This window comes from Pyrenophora tritici-repentis, chromosome 4 (genome assembly GCF_003171515.1).
Source record: "Pyrenophora tritici-repentis strain M4 chromosome 4, whole genome shotgun sequence".
Taxonomy (NCBI): domain Eukaryota; kingdom Fungi; phylum Ascomycota; class Dothideomycetes; order Pleosporales; family Pleosporaceae; genus Pyrenophora; species Pyrenophora tritici-repentis.
Genome location: NC_089393.1, coordinates 1377637 through 1394046, shown reverse-complemented (window position 1 = coordinate 1394046; position 16410 = coordinate 1377637). Strand labels below are relative to the sequence as shown.

The window sequence follows — 16410 nt, the reverse complement described above, 5'->3', positions numbered from 1 at the left end:
GACTCGTGGCTAGTTAATCGTCGTTAAAGCGAATAGGAGTCGGAGTCGAAGTTAATGAAGATGCAGTACCGTTCTTCGAGCTAGTCATCTCCGGTCTTTTCTTAGAAGGTCCTTGTCCCTTCTCTGCTCGAAGAATGTAGTCTTTTAGCTTTGGATGCTTCTTTGCCCTTTCTTTTGCTTCAAAGATGTCCTTGTCGCCTTGCTAGCTATCTTCTCGTAGTTTCGGGTTGCAATATTTGCACTTAATAAACAAATAGTACTCGCCACAAAAGCACTTCGGCTTTCTTTGCTTATGACCTCCGTTTGTATCAGCTATTCCTAACGTAGCTGAAAATGTCCCTATTCCTGCTGCTCTAGGGCTTGTACGACTGTGGAATGTTCGAAATTTCGACACGTAATCTTGTAGAGATAGAACTAGTGTTCCTGCTTCGTCCTTAGTAAGGAGATCAGTGAGCGTCATTGTTGCCTATACGTTATCGAGTGGTTTGACGGCAATAAGGAAGTCTTCCTAGCTCCAAGAACTATTTACGTCCGGTAGATTAAGCGTTCTTATCTGGTTGGTGATCTTAATCCAATCGTCCAGCCATCCTTTAACCGCTTGGCCTCGCCGTGTTGCTTGTAAGTCCCTGTACTTGACTACAAGCTCGCGTGATCGTCTTGCAGTGTTCGGCGAAAGGTGCTCCTTAAGAGCCTTTAGTCGTTCGTAGGCCGTTAATTTGCCTTCGAGTAGATATAGATTGCTTCGTGTAGTTGTCTGCGCAATCTCCAATGTCAATTCATTTAGTGCCTTCTGCTAGTGCAGATAGGTCTTTTGGTCGTATTCCTAGGCGTCTAGCAGGTCCTAGTAGTTAAGTCGTTGTTCATGAGTAAGCTGTGAGCGAAGCGTTACTCCTTCTGCTACAGTAGCAGGCGTCGGTCGCACAGGTTCGATAAGCTTCTTCAGCTTATGTTGCGATATGTCGGGATTGCAGTACTCCTATATACTATTAAGAGTAGCTTTATCCCGCCTAAGAAACAGCTATTCTTGCCAATCAGATGGTTTCTCAAGAATAACGGTAGTCTTAGTCACAAGACTAGACGATTCGGTTGCAGCCATTGCGACAAGCAATCAAGGTTGTCAGTAATCAATATCTCATCAATATTGTTGTTTGATTTGTTTGATTCGGAGCCAACCAACTAACCAACAGTTAGCCACTGTATTTCTGTCAATCAATCAACCAATCTTGAGAACAAAATGTTGATAGGATTGGTGTTGTTTGATAGTAAGCGAGGGAGGGGGATACCTAGGTGAGGCCTCTGGGATAGCTGCTCAACGACGAATTCTTAGTGTTGGATCTTGCTTACTAAGCCTACTCGCGTGTAAGTTATATGACCTAGGTTCCATCCCATCTCTCACTCACTCCAGGCTAGTACGTACGAGGCTTAGCGCCCACAACGCTAGCTGGCAGAGACATAGATCTCAATTCCTGTAGCACAATACACAACACGATTCACACATGTTCTATTCCTAGTGCTACTGACATCAGGCTTATAACATTTAACAACACCTTACTTTCTCGCGGCTCCGGCTTACTTTTAGCCTTATCCATGCCCTCTATACCAGCAAAACGCAAGCCCGAGGCTGCCGAAGAAGCTGATACTCCCTTCAAGCGAGCACAACGTACGCGCAAACCTACGCTCAAAGCGCTGTTGGGTGACGGCAGCCAGCCAACCCAGCCGATAGAGCTGCCAGAAAGTACGCCGGATCCGCCTACAGAGCCGCCTACACAAGTTATCGAGCCGCCCACACGGGCTATTGAACCGCCATGTAAGCCTGTACAACAACCCGAGGAGCGCCCTCGGCGGGCATCACCACTGCCTATTTTGGCTGCCTCACAAGCCTCTCGGCTCACTGATGAGCCAGCCTGGGAGTCGCAGTTAATGTTTGATAAGCCAGAGGACTCTATTGTACAGCCTTTAGCTTTCTCTAGCGCTGCCACTGAGGCTTCGGTGGAGGAGGATAGCGCTGTGAGCGTCGATTTTCGCGACTTTGAGGGCGTCGATTGGTCGCGATTAAAGGGGTTTGTCGCGCCGCTGAGCACTCCACGAGGCAAGGCAAGCTGGATTTTTCAACACGGCTGGCGTGTCTGGAAGGAGGGTACTCACCACCCAGATGAGTTGTACTTTGTGTGCAAGTACTGTCATATTCATAAGCTACCTAATGGTGTACACCGAGTAACGAAGTCAACCACTGCCGCCAACGGGCACCTCCAGCTTGATAAACCTGGTCATCGGCTCAGCAAAGATGGTCCAATCCTAAGCAAACCTCTCCGCAAACATGGACAACAATCACTTCGTCAGGCAGCTCTAAGCGGTGTCAAATTTAGTCTAGAGGCGTACAAGACTATAGGAAACTTCGACGTACAAGAATTTCGGCAGGCAGCTGCGCTCTGGCTGGTCGACAACAACAGACCACTCCGCGAGTTTGAGACGCCGGCTTTTCGCAAGATGATCAGGCTTGCTAATCCTGAGGCAGAGGCGGCGTTATGGAGGTCTCATAACAGCGTGTCAGCGTTCGTGATGAGGTTGTACAGTTGGCTACGGCCTCAGGTGGTGCGCGCGTTGGCTGAAGCCGAGAGCAAGGTACATATAAGCTTCGATGGGTGGACGACAAAAGGCGGCAAACGTGGCTTCTTTTCTGTAGTTGCTCACTACGCCAACAGTAAGGGCGCGATAGTTGACCTACCCATCGCGCTGCCGCAGCTGGTGGGTGCCCACACTGGTGAGGCGATAGCTGACGCTGTAACCAAAATCCTGCAATCCTTCAGCATTAATCGCAGCAAACTCGGCTACTTTGTGCTCGATAACGCTTACAATAACGACACCGCTGTTAACAAACTCGCCGCGATGTACCACTTTTCTGCCTCCGATCGCCGCCTCCGCTGCGCTTGCCACATACTTAACCTTGTTGGCCAAACGATTATGTTCGGGAGGGATGCTGACGCGTATAACAACGCCCTGGAGAACACAAAGATGGAGGATTTTTACATGAAGGAGTGGCGGAAAGAAGGACCGCTTGGCGTGTATCTTGATATTATCAACTACATCAACACGCCGAAGCAGTGGAGTATTTTTGAAGATTGCCAACGCGAGGCAGTTAACAGCATGCCCACAGGCGCCAGCGGCGGCACTCGCGAGCCAATTAAGCCGTGTGTTACACGTTGGAACAGCTATTACGACTGCTTTAAGCGCGGAGTTCAGCTCCAACAAGCTATCAACGCATACGCCACGTACCACATTCGCGAGACTGAACAGGCTGACGAACAGGCAGCTATTAGAGGAAACAAGCTGCCTGATGTGCCGCGGTGGATGAGGTCAGACGGCCTTACGGCGGCTGACTGGGCGGTGATTACTGAGTACATGGCGATACTGCAGCCGCTCAAGTTTGCTACAGATCGCCTCCAAGGCCGCGGCAAGTGTGGCCGTTTTGGCGCACTCTACGAGGTCATCCCAGTATTTGAGAGTGTGATAACTGAGCTGGATGCACGCCTTCGGCCATACGAATCGGTCAACCACGAGCCATCTGAGGCGCCCGAAGATCACATCCCGATCAACCTGCGAGCCGCGAGGCGAAAAGCGAGCAATTACTTTACTAAGATCCTCCAAAGTCCCATTTACTACGCAGCTACGGCACTACATCCACGATATAAAACATACTCTAAGCGCTTCTGGCGCGACAAACCTACACAATTGAGCACCGCGCACGCGAAGTTTCTGCGGGTTTGGGCTGCCTACAAGCCTGCCGCTGCTGCCACAACACCAACCCCTGCGCCAAAACCTACCATGAGCAGCTTTGACGACGCTATCGACGCTATACTAGATGAGGACGGCGAGCATACATTGGAGGTGGAGGATGAGTACGATAGCTGGTTAAAAGAGCCTATGTGGACGTCTGATCAACACAAGGAGGGTCCAACAGCTGTACAGTACTGGTTATCGTTGAAGCCGAAGTATCCACATCTTTCACGATTGGCGATCGACGTGTTGACTATACCCACCTCCAGCTCTGATTGTGAGCGCGTTTTTGCGGGAACTGGCGATATAATTGAGCCACAAAGGCGGAAAATTGGCGCGCAGTTACTGGCTGCTTTGGTGTGCTTGCAACGGTGGACTCGTGCAGGTTTTACAACACCAAGCACGACAACAGCAGCAAAGCATACTGATGAGGAGCTCACGGAAGAGTTTGCGATAGGAACGTGGGAAGAGCCGCCTGCAGAATTGTCATAGAAACGTCCCTTCAGAACCTTAAGTCTATCAATATTCAATCAATCAACCAACCAAAAATTGGCTCTTCAGTCTCATCAACTCAAACAAACAAACTGTAGCCCTAAGAAATGAGCCAGTCAATCAACATCTACGCCTCAAATGTTGGTTGTTTTGTTTGTTGACTTCTCTGCAAGCAATACGGTGGCAGCAAAAGACGTTCAACAAGGTATTCGACAATTAAACAAACAATAGAATACGCTTGAGGAAAGACAAGTGAACAGCAGTTATTGAAGAATGGTGCAGCAGCACGTATCCGGGCTCATAACTATCGCAGTAGACAAGACGTCAACAACTGCATATGAGAACTGCGTTGATTGTCCTACGGAGTAGATACACAAGGTTATATACATAAGATATACGTAAGCACATAACGGCAAAGGAGTGAAAGTGAAGGTTGTAGAACATTCGGCCAAGAAGCATCGGGCCGATTCCAAGAAGGGTAGTCCTGAATGGCAACAATATCATCTCAATGACAGCCAGCTTGCTCTACTGACTGGTATCATTGTCATCACCCTTGGCTTCGCAAACTTCATCATCGTACCGATGTCCAACATCTTTGGGCACCGCGCTATCAGCCTGGTATTCTCAGTACTAATCACGCTGACTTGCATCTGGCAAGCCTTGGCAACTAGCCAAAAGAGCTTATTGGCAGCCAGAGCAGTGAATGGCTTAGTATGCGCAACGAGTGAGAGTATACCGGTACAAATGATTGCCGATGTGTTCTTCTTGCACAAGTGAGGGCTTTGGATGGGTGTTTACTTGTAAGTCTTCTCCATTGCAAACTGCCCAAGGGAAGTTGGCTGATACGTCTATATAGCACGGGATACTTCATGGGCGCATTCCTGGGGCCCATCATGGCCGGTTCCATCGCAGCTCTGCATGGATGGCAGTCATTCTTCTGGCTTGAGACTGCCCTTTCAGCCTTCTCCATCCTCTTGATCGCGCTCACATTCCCAGAGACCAAGTTTCATCGTGGCGCTACCGTAGTGCAGAACACCACTACAACTCTGGACGGCAGCGAGATTGTCAACACCAACGAACAGAGTCAGCTGGAAAAACACACCACACATACAGCAGCGCGGGATTCTGAGATGAGCTCGCTAGAGACACCTACCCCCAGTAACGGTCGCCCATCCCGCGCGCAATTCAACCCTTTTGAGAGACCAGATCCCAAGTGGAAGGCCTTCGTGGTGCGTGATACATGGACTCCAATCAAGATCTTCTTCAACCCGATCATCTTATGGACTGGGTTGATGCTTGCCGGACCAGCTGATATGCTGTTGTTCTTCAACATCACTGAGTCACCCGTCCTGGCAGCCCCGCCTTATTTCTTCAAGCCAGATCAGGTAGGCTATACCAACTTCGCCTTCGCAGTGGGTGCTATTATCGGCTTGGCCACTGCTGGACCCTACTCTGACTGGGTCGCCGCACGCGCAGCTCGCAAGAATGGAGGTATTCGTGAAGCGGAGATGCGACTGCCTGCATTATGGATCTACATGATCATCACAATACTTTCTGTCGTTCTCGGCAGTGTTGCCTACCAACAACAATGGGCGTGGGGCAATATTGTAGTCTGGGGTTATGGGCTTAGTGGACTGAGCGTGACTACAGTGCCGACGATTTGTATCGCCTACGCGATCGACTGCTACAAGCCCATCTCCGGCGAGATCATGGTCGTCGCGACTGTGTGCAAGAATACCATTGCTTTCTCGTACAGTTACTGGGTGTTTGACTTGGCCCACGAGAGTAAGAACGGCTGGATTACTCCTGCTATGGTCATCTTTGCCTGCACGATAGGGCCGGCGTTCTTTGGTATTCCATTGTACTTTGGTTTGGGCAAGAGGATCAGGAAGTGGACTAAGAATAGCGATGTTCACCGTATGGAGGCGATGATCTAAGCTTCTCGATCATCTCAAATCATACCAGACGGCCATGAGGGGGCATATCGCTTGTAACGCGATGAGTGAGAATAGAGCGTGTAGCGGAATTGGTGTGTTAAAATGTCGACAAATGAGATGTACATCGGCTTTTTTAACGCACCACGCTATTGGGTGAACTGCTCATCGTCTTGCTCAACAGTTCTTGTCGTGAGAATGTAGATAGCCATACGTAAAGCCTCAATCGGAGACGTTCTTGGGGTTACGCCGGAGGTGGGCCCTGCCGCGCTAACAGATGACGTCATCCTAGCTTTTCCCGCGCATCTGCATCATGCATGCACGACTCATCCACAGCTTGAGGCATCACGAATATCTTCAGACAGCCCGCCCAAAATGTCCATATCTTCCATACAAGGTAAGGTCGCCATAATTACGGGTTGCAGCTCTGGCATTGGGCTGGCAACAACCCGTCTCTTTCTCGAACGGGGCGCTTCGGTCTTCGGCATTGACATGGGCGCGCAGCCACAAAAACTTGTCGAAGACTTCTCCACCTTTCATTTTTACCAAACCAACTTGACTGAACCTCAAGCTGTCGAGCATGCTGTAGCTAAGTGCGTCGGCAAGCATGGTCGTATTGACGTGTTGGTCAATTGCGCGGGCGTGACCGATGGGTGGAGCAGCGCGGATACCATTCAAGATGAAGAGTTGGAGAGAGTCATGGCGATCAACCTCACGGTGCCTATCCGTTTAATGAAGGCAGTTCTACCGGCTATGAAGCAGCAAAAGGCTGGCGTCATTGTCAATGTGGCCAGCAAGGCAGGGTTGACAGGCGCAAGTGCGGGAATAGCATATACAGCAAGTAAGCATGGGCTTGTGAGTATCGACAGATTCAACTGCTAGCTTCTACTCACTCGCTTCTAGGTTGGTGCAACGAAGAACGTAGCATGGAGGTTTCATCAGGAGGGCATTCGCTGCAATGGTGTGTTACCTGGAAGTGTTGCGACAAACATTGCATCTTCGGCACAGATGGAAAACTTCGATTCCGCTGGCTTCAACTCGTTTTTGTATGTGTTTCACGATAACATTTATTCGCGACCTTAGCTCACCCTAGCAGTCCCATTGTACAGTTGCATGTCTCAAAAGACAGCGAAGGCACGCCGGTACCATATATTGGGGTCGACGACGTTGCGCGAGGTATTGCGTTCCTCTCTTCGGACGAGTCCAAGATGATCAACGGTGCTATGATACCAATTGACAATGCATGGTCTACAATATAGCGAGAAGTATTTCACTGAATCTTTGAGCGATCCTGATGTCAAATTGAGCATGCGAGGTATTTGATCCTGGTGTCATTTCTCTTGCGCTTTGGGGTGACCTTCCGTGCTGACATGATGCGGGTCGGGACGCAGACTGTTGCGTACTTCCGCTTCGACAAGAAGCAGTTGCTAGGCATTAATTGCGAGGCTGAAGTAGATGCAATTGTAGTCGGGTACTCTCCATGCAGCTCTTGACGTTTCCGGCTCAGCAGCAACCAATTGTAACAACGAGAACAGAGCAGTCTTACTCGTTTAAGTGGTGCAAGGCTGTGTCAGAGAAAGGTGAATATGCTATCGGCATCACCTCTGCATACAAACAATCTGGTGCTATTCTTATTGAAGCGTGCTCACCCATCGAACCTTGAAGCATCACTGCGTCGGGCACCGGTGGCAGGCAAACAACCTAGAAGTTTTTGGTCAACGCAAGTCTTATCGAGGTCGGCTCTACCGATGGGGTCCATGTGTCGCATCATCGCAAGCAGGGCATCTCACCTGGTATCGAACATTCGCACGCTGAGGGCTCTGTAAGTTACTCTATATTAGACTCCGCAACAATCAATTCAATCCGGTCACTCTCCTAGACCCACTTACCTATCTAGGTAGGGCTTAAACTCCTATAGGTAACTACTAGGCTTAAAGCGGTAATCAATCAATCCAATCTGAACCTTCTAGGACCCACTTAATTGATTGTTGCGGACTGTGCTCTATATTTACTTCTGATGAGAAGAACTGTCAGAACATAGGTCTACGCCCACCACGCTATGCAACCAAAAAGGTACGTATGATCAGTGAACTCCTGATCATCGTGGTAGAATAGTATATATTGTACACCTCGCATTGCGTAGGCCTGACAAGAACATGGAGCATAATTCGTAGGGCTGGACATAGCCGAAACTGTGACGGACTCATCGACACCAGAATCTCCAGAATCCCACCACCCGCATCTGTGTCATATTGTCCCACGTTATCAGGGATTCATCGACACATACAACAATCTGCTCCATCATGGCCGCGCATTGTTAATGAAATGGCCAAGAACTCTTTGATCCATAATGTCGCTATTCCTGCAATGTTTCACCCTAATCTACATTCGAAGAACATTTCTATGTCAGAAGAAGATCCTACCATTGTAATAGCCATTGTAGATTGGCAATTGACTAGCATTGCGCCTGCGTTCTGGTATGCGGGATCCGATACCCGCCTTCGCGCAACCTAGCTCTGATCCTTGGGACGAGGCGAAAGTAGATCCTAAGAGCAGGGCTTGTGCCAAAGCATACAGTGTTTGCCTTCAATTATTTTCTCCAAAGCTCTCTGCAGCGAAAGAGTTAGACGAGACTTCCTTTCGGCCGTTCAGCCACCGGTATCGCACTTGAGAGAATGGTGCCGTTGCCTCGTGCGAGGTTCTAATACAGACTTTGCGACTGTGGAGAAAACTAGGGCTCACAGGGCGGTGTCCGTTTCCTCTACATAATTGACGAAATTGCGATTCATCACAAAGGATAACATAGTTGGCAAGCGAGTTATCAGCTTTTCAAAACTACTCATCAGCTGAAACATAGAGTTTGCTTAATACTGCATCTGACGGCTGGGTTTCCGCGGAAGACTGGAAACGACTTGAGTCTGTACATCGCAAAATGTTCGAGGATCTGCTGCGGGAAGTACTCGGGAACGAGCTCGATGAGGATCAACCAATTAGTTGAGGGCAAAGCTGATCTCGGAGCAATCTGGCCGTCCTACCTAGACCAACGAACTTTGGTTGGAAAACGATCAGAGGGTTCGTCAGGTCGCGATCTGTCTATTGTATACCCTCATCCACCACATAAGCTTGCTGCAAGCAAATACAGATATCTTTTTAAAGCGCGATTGTGTCCCTCACTTCCAAGCTGTGGCTGGGATCTGTTGATGCAGTTAGCATGGGGCAAATTGTTTCTTGAAAACCATACAACAATACATTTTCTACTGCCAGCCTATTCTTCCATATAAGTCCACCGTATACCAAGGAATAGAGGTTCCTTCACGACAGTACGTTCATATACTGTACTTTCCATCCCAGCGTCGTGAAAATGGTAGCCCAATTGGCGCGGCAGCCCAACATCTGTCCGGACACAATATCCTACCAGCTCGACCCATCCTTAACACACATCCTCCAGCCTGAGAGTTCATTATCTGGTGGATCTAGATCTCCATTTCTACAATCATTTCCGAGAACGTATTCGTAACTTGCTCCACCAGGAACCGTTTTTCGTGGAGCTCCAAACGGATCGATACAACGGTAAGTAGGATCCGTATAATAATTGCACTGTGTATCATTAGCCCTGATTAACACGAATTTCTTGGTGATATTTACCACAGTCCGCAACAATCAATTAAGTGGGTCCTAGAAGGTTCAGATTGGATTGATTGATTACCGCTTTAAGCCTAGTAGTTACCTATAGGAGTTTAAGCCCTACCTAGATAGGTAAGTGGGTCTAGGAGAGTGACCGGATTGAATTGATTGTTGCGGAGTCTACTCTGAAGTCTCCAGCGCTTGTGAATCCCGTAGACAGAAAAGGGATAGTACCCGTGACAAGAACTCCATCTATTCTATCAACCAGTCCAGGCCGTTCCGTGTCCAATAACATAGTCGGCGTGGTAGGGCTCTTGAGTGATTGATAGTTGTTGGGTAGAGGGATCAACGTCGTACCAGCCGTTTATGGATTGCTGAATACAGTTTTTCTCCCAGTTGGGCATAGCTATACCATCAGGACTGTTGGCGATACACTTAGGAAAGTCAGCTAGGTTTCTTAAAAATGTGCAGACTCCGCAACAATCAAATCAATCAATCTTAAGGTTGTCGATTGGTTTGATTAGCTTGCGGCGACGCTGCTGATTGATTGCGGATTGATTGTTAGGGTTTTTGAGCAGATTGATTGCGATTGATTGGTTGATTGGCTGATTGATGCTAAGAAGTAGTATACAGGGGGTTATGGTGTTGTACTCCAGCCTTCTATATCGTACTGTTGTACAATCTCCTCATCTTTGACGTCACTCCACTTATCTTCATCATCACCGTTGTTGTACAAGCCGTCAAAGCCAGCTCGTCTCCACGAACGTACAAGCTGAAGGGCAGCAAGTAACTCGCTGCCAAGAGCTCGCCGGCGCGGCTCAAGTAAATCGCCAAGCTCGCTAAAGAGCCTCTCGCAGTCGCAACTAGATGCTGGTATCGTGAGTATATCAATCGCAAACTGGCTTAAACACGGGTATTTTGAGCGTAATTGAATCCAGTACTTGACTGGGTGGCCATCGCTAAGATACTGTTCGCTTGTCCACTCTGGCTCTTGAGTTCTCCAGCGCTCGTACTCATCGTCGTGGGCAGCCTCTACCTGAGCCTTGTTGCGCCGTACGAGGGCGCCAATCACATCATCTATTCCTCTATGCCTTGGTTTTGCAGTTGTTTGAGATAGAGGACGTGTACGTTGAGGCTTATACGACTGCCAGAGCTGCAGGAAGCCAGCGTTGGCTGATGTTAGCCATTCTGGCTTATCCACCCAGCTGTTCTCGCAGTAGTATTTGTAGTATGGATGGAGGCAGGTAGCAGCGTAGTATGCTGGCGATCGATCGAGCTTGTTGTAGTAATCGTTGGCCTTACTCCAGGCGGCGCGGAGGTTAACAAAGAGGTGATCTTCAGGCGCATCAGGTGGGTTGAAGTCAACTTGCTCGTACGAGCGCGTACGGGCTTCGAGCGCGCCAAGTACGTATTCAAATACAGGAATAGTCTCATATATAGCGCCGTATTTGCCTGCCTTTCCGCGACCCTCAAGCTTCTCCGTAGCAAGCTTAAGCGGCTCTAGGCAGTCCTGATACTCTGTTATCACCGCCCAATCAGCAGCTGTAAGTCCTGTTGATCTCATCCAACTAGGTGCTTCAGGGAGTTTATTGCCACGTTGACAAGCGCGGCGATCTTCAAGGGAGAGTGCGTTAATGTAGTGCTCAGCGTAAGAGTTGTATGCTGCCTGGAGTTGAGTTGCGCGTTTGAAGGCAGCGTAGTAAGAGTTCCAGCGTGTAACAACAGGCTTCACAGGCTCAAGTACGTGGAGGCGCTCTCTAGCTGGCAACTCGGCGTTGGCGGCGGTTTGGAAGCTTCGGAAAATTTCGTGTTGTTGAGGCGTTTTTATATGGTTGATAACGTCGATAAGTACACCTAAGGGCCCTTCTTGACGCCACTCCTGCATGTACACCAGTGATCGGAATGGTCTGGTCTGGTCTGGTCTGAGGGTACAGACCAGACCAGACCAGGTGCTTACATAAGGACCGGTCCGACCAGACCGGTCCGACCAACAAGACCGCCAAGAATGAGGCTGAAGCAAAGAAGGAAGCCGAGGAAATGTGTTTTACTACTGACTGTCAATCTAGTCGTCTTCGTTCTCACTATCCTCGATATCGCTGTTCCCCTCAGCTTGGGGCTTTCCATACCAGGCCCGGAGACACTCGCACGCTTCTATAATATCTGCCTTCAGCCTACCACGGCGATCGACGATAGTAAGCTTCGCGCTACTAAAAAGACGTTCGCATTCATCCGACAGAGGCGAGATCGCAAACATGTCTAGAGCGAAGCGAGCGAGATCTCGTTGGGAGTCGTAGCGAGATAGCCAGTACGCAATAGCCTCATTGCAACCTGCCTCTTCGTTATGAAGCCGGTCAGTAGAGATGTATTGTTCATACAAATCAGTTGTAGAAACTGGAGCGTCTATTCGAATGCGCTTATGTTCCCGCTGGCGATCAAATGCTGGGTCAGGATCTCTCTCCTTCCTGGCTGGTGGTGGCAGCATCTCGACAGGGTACCTTCCCTTATACTCTGTCTCCCAGAGATGCTTCACCGCTAATTGTGCGTTTTCAAACCACCTCTTCTTCTCTTCGTCGCCATGAAGAACCCACTCTTGCCTGAACCATCCCCACTTGCGATATGGATCAAGGATTTGAGCCGCATAATATGCCGGTGGAAGGTCAGTATCTTCAGGGAATCGATTTTGCCAATTCAGCTGCTGATTGTTATAGTACTCAACGCACTTTAACCAAGCAGCATCAGCGCAGCCTTGAAGGTACTTCCATGTAAAGTTGTTATCGTCCTCAGTGTGGATGTCGTGGTAGTGATCCTTCGTCTCGCTTATCTCCCGGAGAAGGCAGTCCAAAGTTGAAAACCAGTCCGCAAGTGACGTCTTCTTACCTTCAGAAAGCAAAGTTGCAGCATAGAAGTCTTTGAGAGCGAGTTCAATCTTTTCAAGCTCAAACCAGTGCTGTCCATCAAGCTTAAAGTTCGCGATCCCTACGGAGCCCTTTCCAGGTACATGACGAGCCGAGAAGAGCTCTAAACGTTCTCGAACATTTAATGCACGTGTAATCGAATAAAACCATGAGTTCCAGCGGGTCGAGTTGTTCTGGATAAGCTCAAGCCCGTCGAATTGCGAAAGATCTCCGCCGATAATAATTGTAGCAAACTCCTCACGCCGTTGTGGAGTAAGCCTGATGTATCGCACCAGGTTGTGAAGACGACCCAAACATCCGAACTTCTTCCAGAGCTCTTCCACCTTCGTATAGTCGCCACGTTGATGATGCTTCTCCAGCTTCGCAAGATACTTCTCACAGTTTCGCCCCATAAGGAACGCCTGGCAACAGAGGTTGATGACATGGCCCAAGCAACGCAGCCGGCGATGACGACGTTGTTTTGACTTCATCCATGGGCAGAGATCCTTGAGTATAAACTCAACAGCGGTATCATTTGCCGAGGCATTATCCAGCATAAAGTATCCAATCTGATCTCCGCTAATGTCGTATTCTTCCAGCAATTCAAGGACCACCGATCCAAGATTCTCTCCAGTATGTTCGCCGTATATACGTCGCATACCTAAAGCGGTAACACGTCGCATGCCGGTAGTATCAATCCACATAGCGACGACGCCTAGGATAGCGTAAGGGTTTGGTGAAGTCCAGAGATCAAAGGAGATAGAGATCCTACTCCGTGAATGGTGTAGGTCCTCCCTAAGCTGTTGCTTCTTCGATATGAATGCATTCATTACCCAGCTTCGGATAGTCTTCGCAGCCTTCGGGAGGTGGTTGAGTAGTGCCGGATTTAAAAAGAGGAGTAGTTCACGAAAGTACTGGTTCTCTAATTGAAAGAAGGCGATATGGCAGTACACAATCCAACGAATTAGAAGCTCTTTAAACTTCTCTACTGACTCCTTCCAGAAAAAGATGCTGGAAGCAGCCCCATCCTTTTGCTGGTCGATTATAGACTTCCGTACAGAACCCTTTCGCTTGATGCCACTCTGGGGATCAATCTGGTGCTTCTGTTCCAGGTGATTCCGGATCCTAGAAGTGCCATTGATGACAAACAACTCTTGCTTGCTCTTCCCAACCCTGCACTCATGGCAGTAATACACCTCTTTCTTATCGCTATCTCGAATGTATTGGAGTCCGTACTTCCAGATGTGTGATGTACCTTGACGGAAATCCTTCCTTGCAATTATTGCACGTTTCACGTACGTGATACCGCCCTGCACGAACTCATCTGGAGATTCGTGATATTGAATAGGAGTGGGTGATAGTATAGGGGTGGGTGATGACGTGGGGATAGGAGATGGAGTAAGAGACGTTAAATCTAGTCTTATAATATTCGATGGGGACGGTGAGGTTGGTGTTGAAGGCTCCATAACAATAGTATATAAGTAGGTTGTTAAGGACTTGATTGTTCTATGTAAGTAGAAGACTTACCTTGATCTTAATGACTCATATTGTGCTAAATTTTCTGGCTAGATTAGTCTAAGATCTAGTCACGTGGACCTATTTATAGCCGGACCGGTCCGATCATCTAGACCGGTCCGACCACGGTCTCAAAAAATCGCCAGACCAGACCAAGACCAAGTCAGACCAGACCATTCCGATCACTGATGTACACCTCCTCTGTTTGGAGCTGCTCGTCGTTGTTGTTGTTGTACGCCTCTTGATTGCTGCCAAAGATAATTGCCTGGCCAATAAGGTTAAGCGTGTGAGGGCCGCAGCGGAGGCGTCGGTGAGCAGCGTTGAAGTCGTACGCGTGGGCGAGCGAGGAGACTGCAGTATCGTTGTTTGCAGCATTGTCGAGGACGAAGTAGCCGAGTTTATCACTCCCAATACTGTATTCTTGGAGCGTCTTTTTAATTGTATCAGCGATAGCATCACCAGTATGAGAGCCTGCGAGATGTGGGAGGGCGATGGGGAGATCTTGTATCACTCCAGAGGCGTTAGCAAAGTGTGCAACGACTCCAAAGAATCCACGCTTGCCACCCTTTGTCGTCCAACCATCAAAGCTTATGTGGATCTTGCTTGCAGCTTCTGACAGAGCGCAGACAATCTGTGGCTGCATATATTGGAAGAGGCGCATTGCGTAGGTAGCTACACTGCGAGGACTTACCCACAAAGCTGCCTCTGCCTCTGGGTTTGCAAGGCTAATCATCTCGCGAAAGGACGGCCTTGCAAGTAGCTCCATTGGCAAGTTGTTATCAAGAAGGCAGAACACTGCAACTTCACGAAACTGCTGGATGTTGAAGTTGCCCATCGCGTTGGCAGCCTCTTGAGAGACTGCAACACCAGTCTCCAGCGTCTGTCGTAGAGAGAGTTGCTGCCCTGTTCTTCGAGGCTTCAGGCCGTCTTTTGTAAAGCCATGGCCTCGTTTCTGAAGGCCAAGATGAGCTGCAGCTGAGGAGGTGGCCTTTGATACGTCAAAAACTCCACTGCCGCCAGTGTCAATGACCTTGTGGATGTGGCAGTATTTGCATACAAACCACACTCGATTCTGATCGTAGAGCTCAACAACGCGATATCCATGTTGAAAGATCCAACTCTTGACGCGCCGCCCAGTTGTAAGAGGCTTCATGAACCGAGGGAGGCGATCCCAGTTAATGCCGTCAAAGTTATCGCCATTATCAGGCTCTGTATCAACACTAGCCTCTGTTGTTGCTGCTGTACCAGCCTGGCTGCCCTCAGCCGCACCCTCCTCCTCTGTTTGCGACTCGAAAAATTGCGACTCAAACGTTGTGGCCTGGCTTACGGCGGCGCCAAGGGTTTCCTGAGGCGACAGCGATCGCTGAGATAGGACAGAGGGCCTTGATAGGCGCGCCCGTTTGGCGGCGGCGGCGGCGGCAGCAGTATTGGTGGGAACTCGAGAGCGTTTGGCCATCGTGGGCGATACTAAACACTAAAGAAAAATGTCTGTATAGGTAGCTAGGCAACTAGTGTTGTGTGTAAGGGATTATTAGGGAACTGAGTGAGCGAAATCGTTGTTGTATTAAGAACAGCGAAGGACTAGCTATATAGGTGCGGGGTGAAGCCTAGAAGAGGCTAGCCCCTAAGCAGAAGGAGCTAGTCCTATAAGAGGAGAGCTAGCTGGTGAGAAGTGAATGCATAGAGACTGGCTTGCCCGGCCGACAGGGATCACAAGCTAAGCGAGATAGGGGTCCAAGATAACTATCTTCAACACCAAAAACCTTCTCTTAATACGACACTACTCGCCTTACAACTCGTTAATAATAAATCAATCTAACTAATCAAATCAATCAATCTGACCTTCGCAAGTTGATTTGATTAGCTATTTTGAAAAGCTTAGATTGAGTTGATTGAGTTGGTAAAAACTCCAAATGACCAATCAAATCAATCAATCTGACCAATCTGGATTGATTGTTGCGGAGTCTGAAAATGTGTAAGCACAATCTTACACGGCCCTTGGCATTGTCGTAGCTAGCCTGTATGGAATTAGCATTAGTCCTGTCCAATCAGTTTTGGAAGTTCATCATCGTACAGCAGACTCCGCAACAATCAATCGGATCGGCATGATTGATTCCTATCTAGGTTAAAGGCTGCCTAATGAAGTAATTCTTTAACCTATATAGGAATCAATCATG

The 16410-nt window shown here is 48.8% G+C and overlaps 5 protein-coding genes across 5 annotated transcripts; 3 read left to right on the top strand and 2 right to left on the bottom strand.

The window, feature by feature from the left end:
* Positions 1-1587: 1587 nt before the first annotated feature.
* PtrM4_093090 (Dimer-Tnp-hAT multi-domain protein) lies at positions 1588-4266 on the top strand (the record flags this gene model as incomplete). Its single annotated transcript, XM_066107027.1, has 1 exon — positions 1588-4266. One exon carries the CDS (start codon positions 1588-1590, stop codon positions 4264-4266), a length of 2679 nt encoding a protein of 892 aa, XP_065962695.1.
* Positions 4267-5052: 786 nt separating this feature from the next.
* Positions 5053-6203, top strand: PtrM4_093080 (putative MFS transporter; the record flags this gene model as incomplete). The annotated part of the gene is made up of 2 exons (XM_001934274.2): positions 5053-5066; positions 5123-6203. 2 exons carry the CDS (start codon positions 5053-5055, stop codon positions 6201-6203), a joined length of 1095 nt encoding a protein of 364 aa, XP_001934309.2.
* A 372-nt stretch (positions 6204-6575) lies between these two features.
* Positions 6576-7459, top strand: PtrM4_093070 (FabG, Dehydrogenase with different specificities (related to short-chain alcohol dehydrogenase); the record flags this gene model as incomplete). The annotated part of the gene is made up of 3 exons (XM_001934275.2): positions 6576-7055; positions 7104-7246; positions 7297-7459. The coding sequence occupies 3 exons, from the start codon at positions 6576-6578 to the stop codon at positions 7457-7459; spliced, it is 786 nt and encodes a 261-aa protein (XP_001934310.1).
* Positions 7460-10461: 3002 nt separating this feature from the next.
* PtrM4_093060 (uncharacterized protein) lies at positions 10462-11709 on the bottom strand (the record flags this gene model as incomplete). The annotated part of the gene is made up of 1 exon (XM_066107026.1): positions 10462-11709. The coding sequence occupies one exon, from the start codon at positions 11707-11709 to the stop codon at positions 10462-10464; it is 1248 nt and encodes a 415-aa protein (XP_065962694.1).
* Positions 11710-11886: 177 nt separating this feature from the next.
* PtrM4_093050 (uncharacterized protein) lies at positions 11887-14184 on the bottom strand (the record flags this gene model as incomplete). The annotated part of the gene is made up of 1 exon (XM_066107025.1): positions 11887-14184. One exon carries the CDS (start codon positions 14182-14184, stop codon positions 11887-11889), a length of 2298 nt encoding a protein of 765 aa, XP_065962693.1.
* Positions 14185-16410: the final 2226 nt, after the last annotated feature.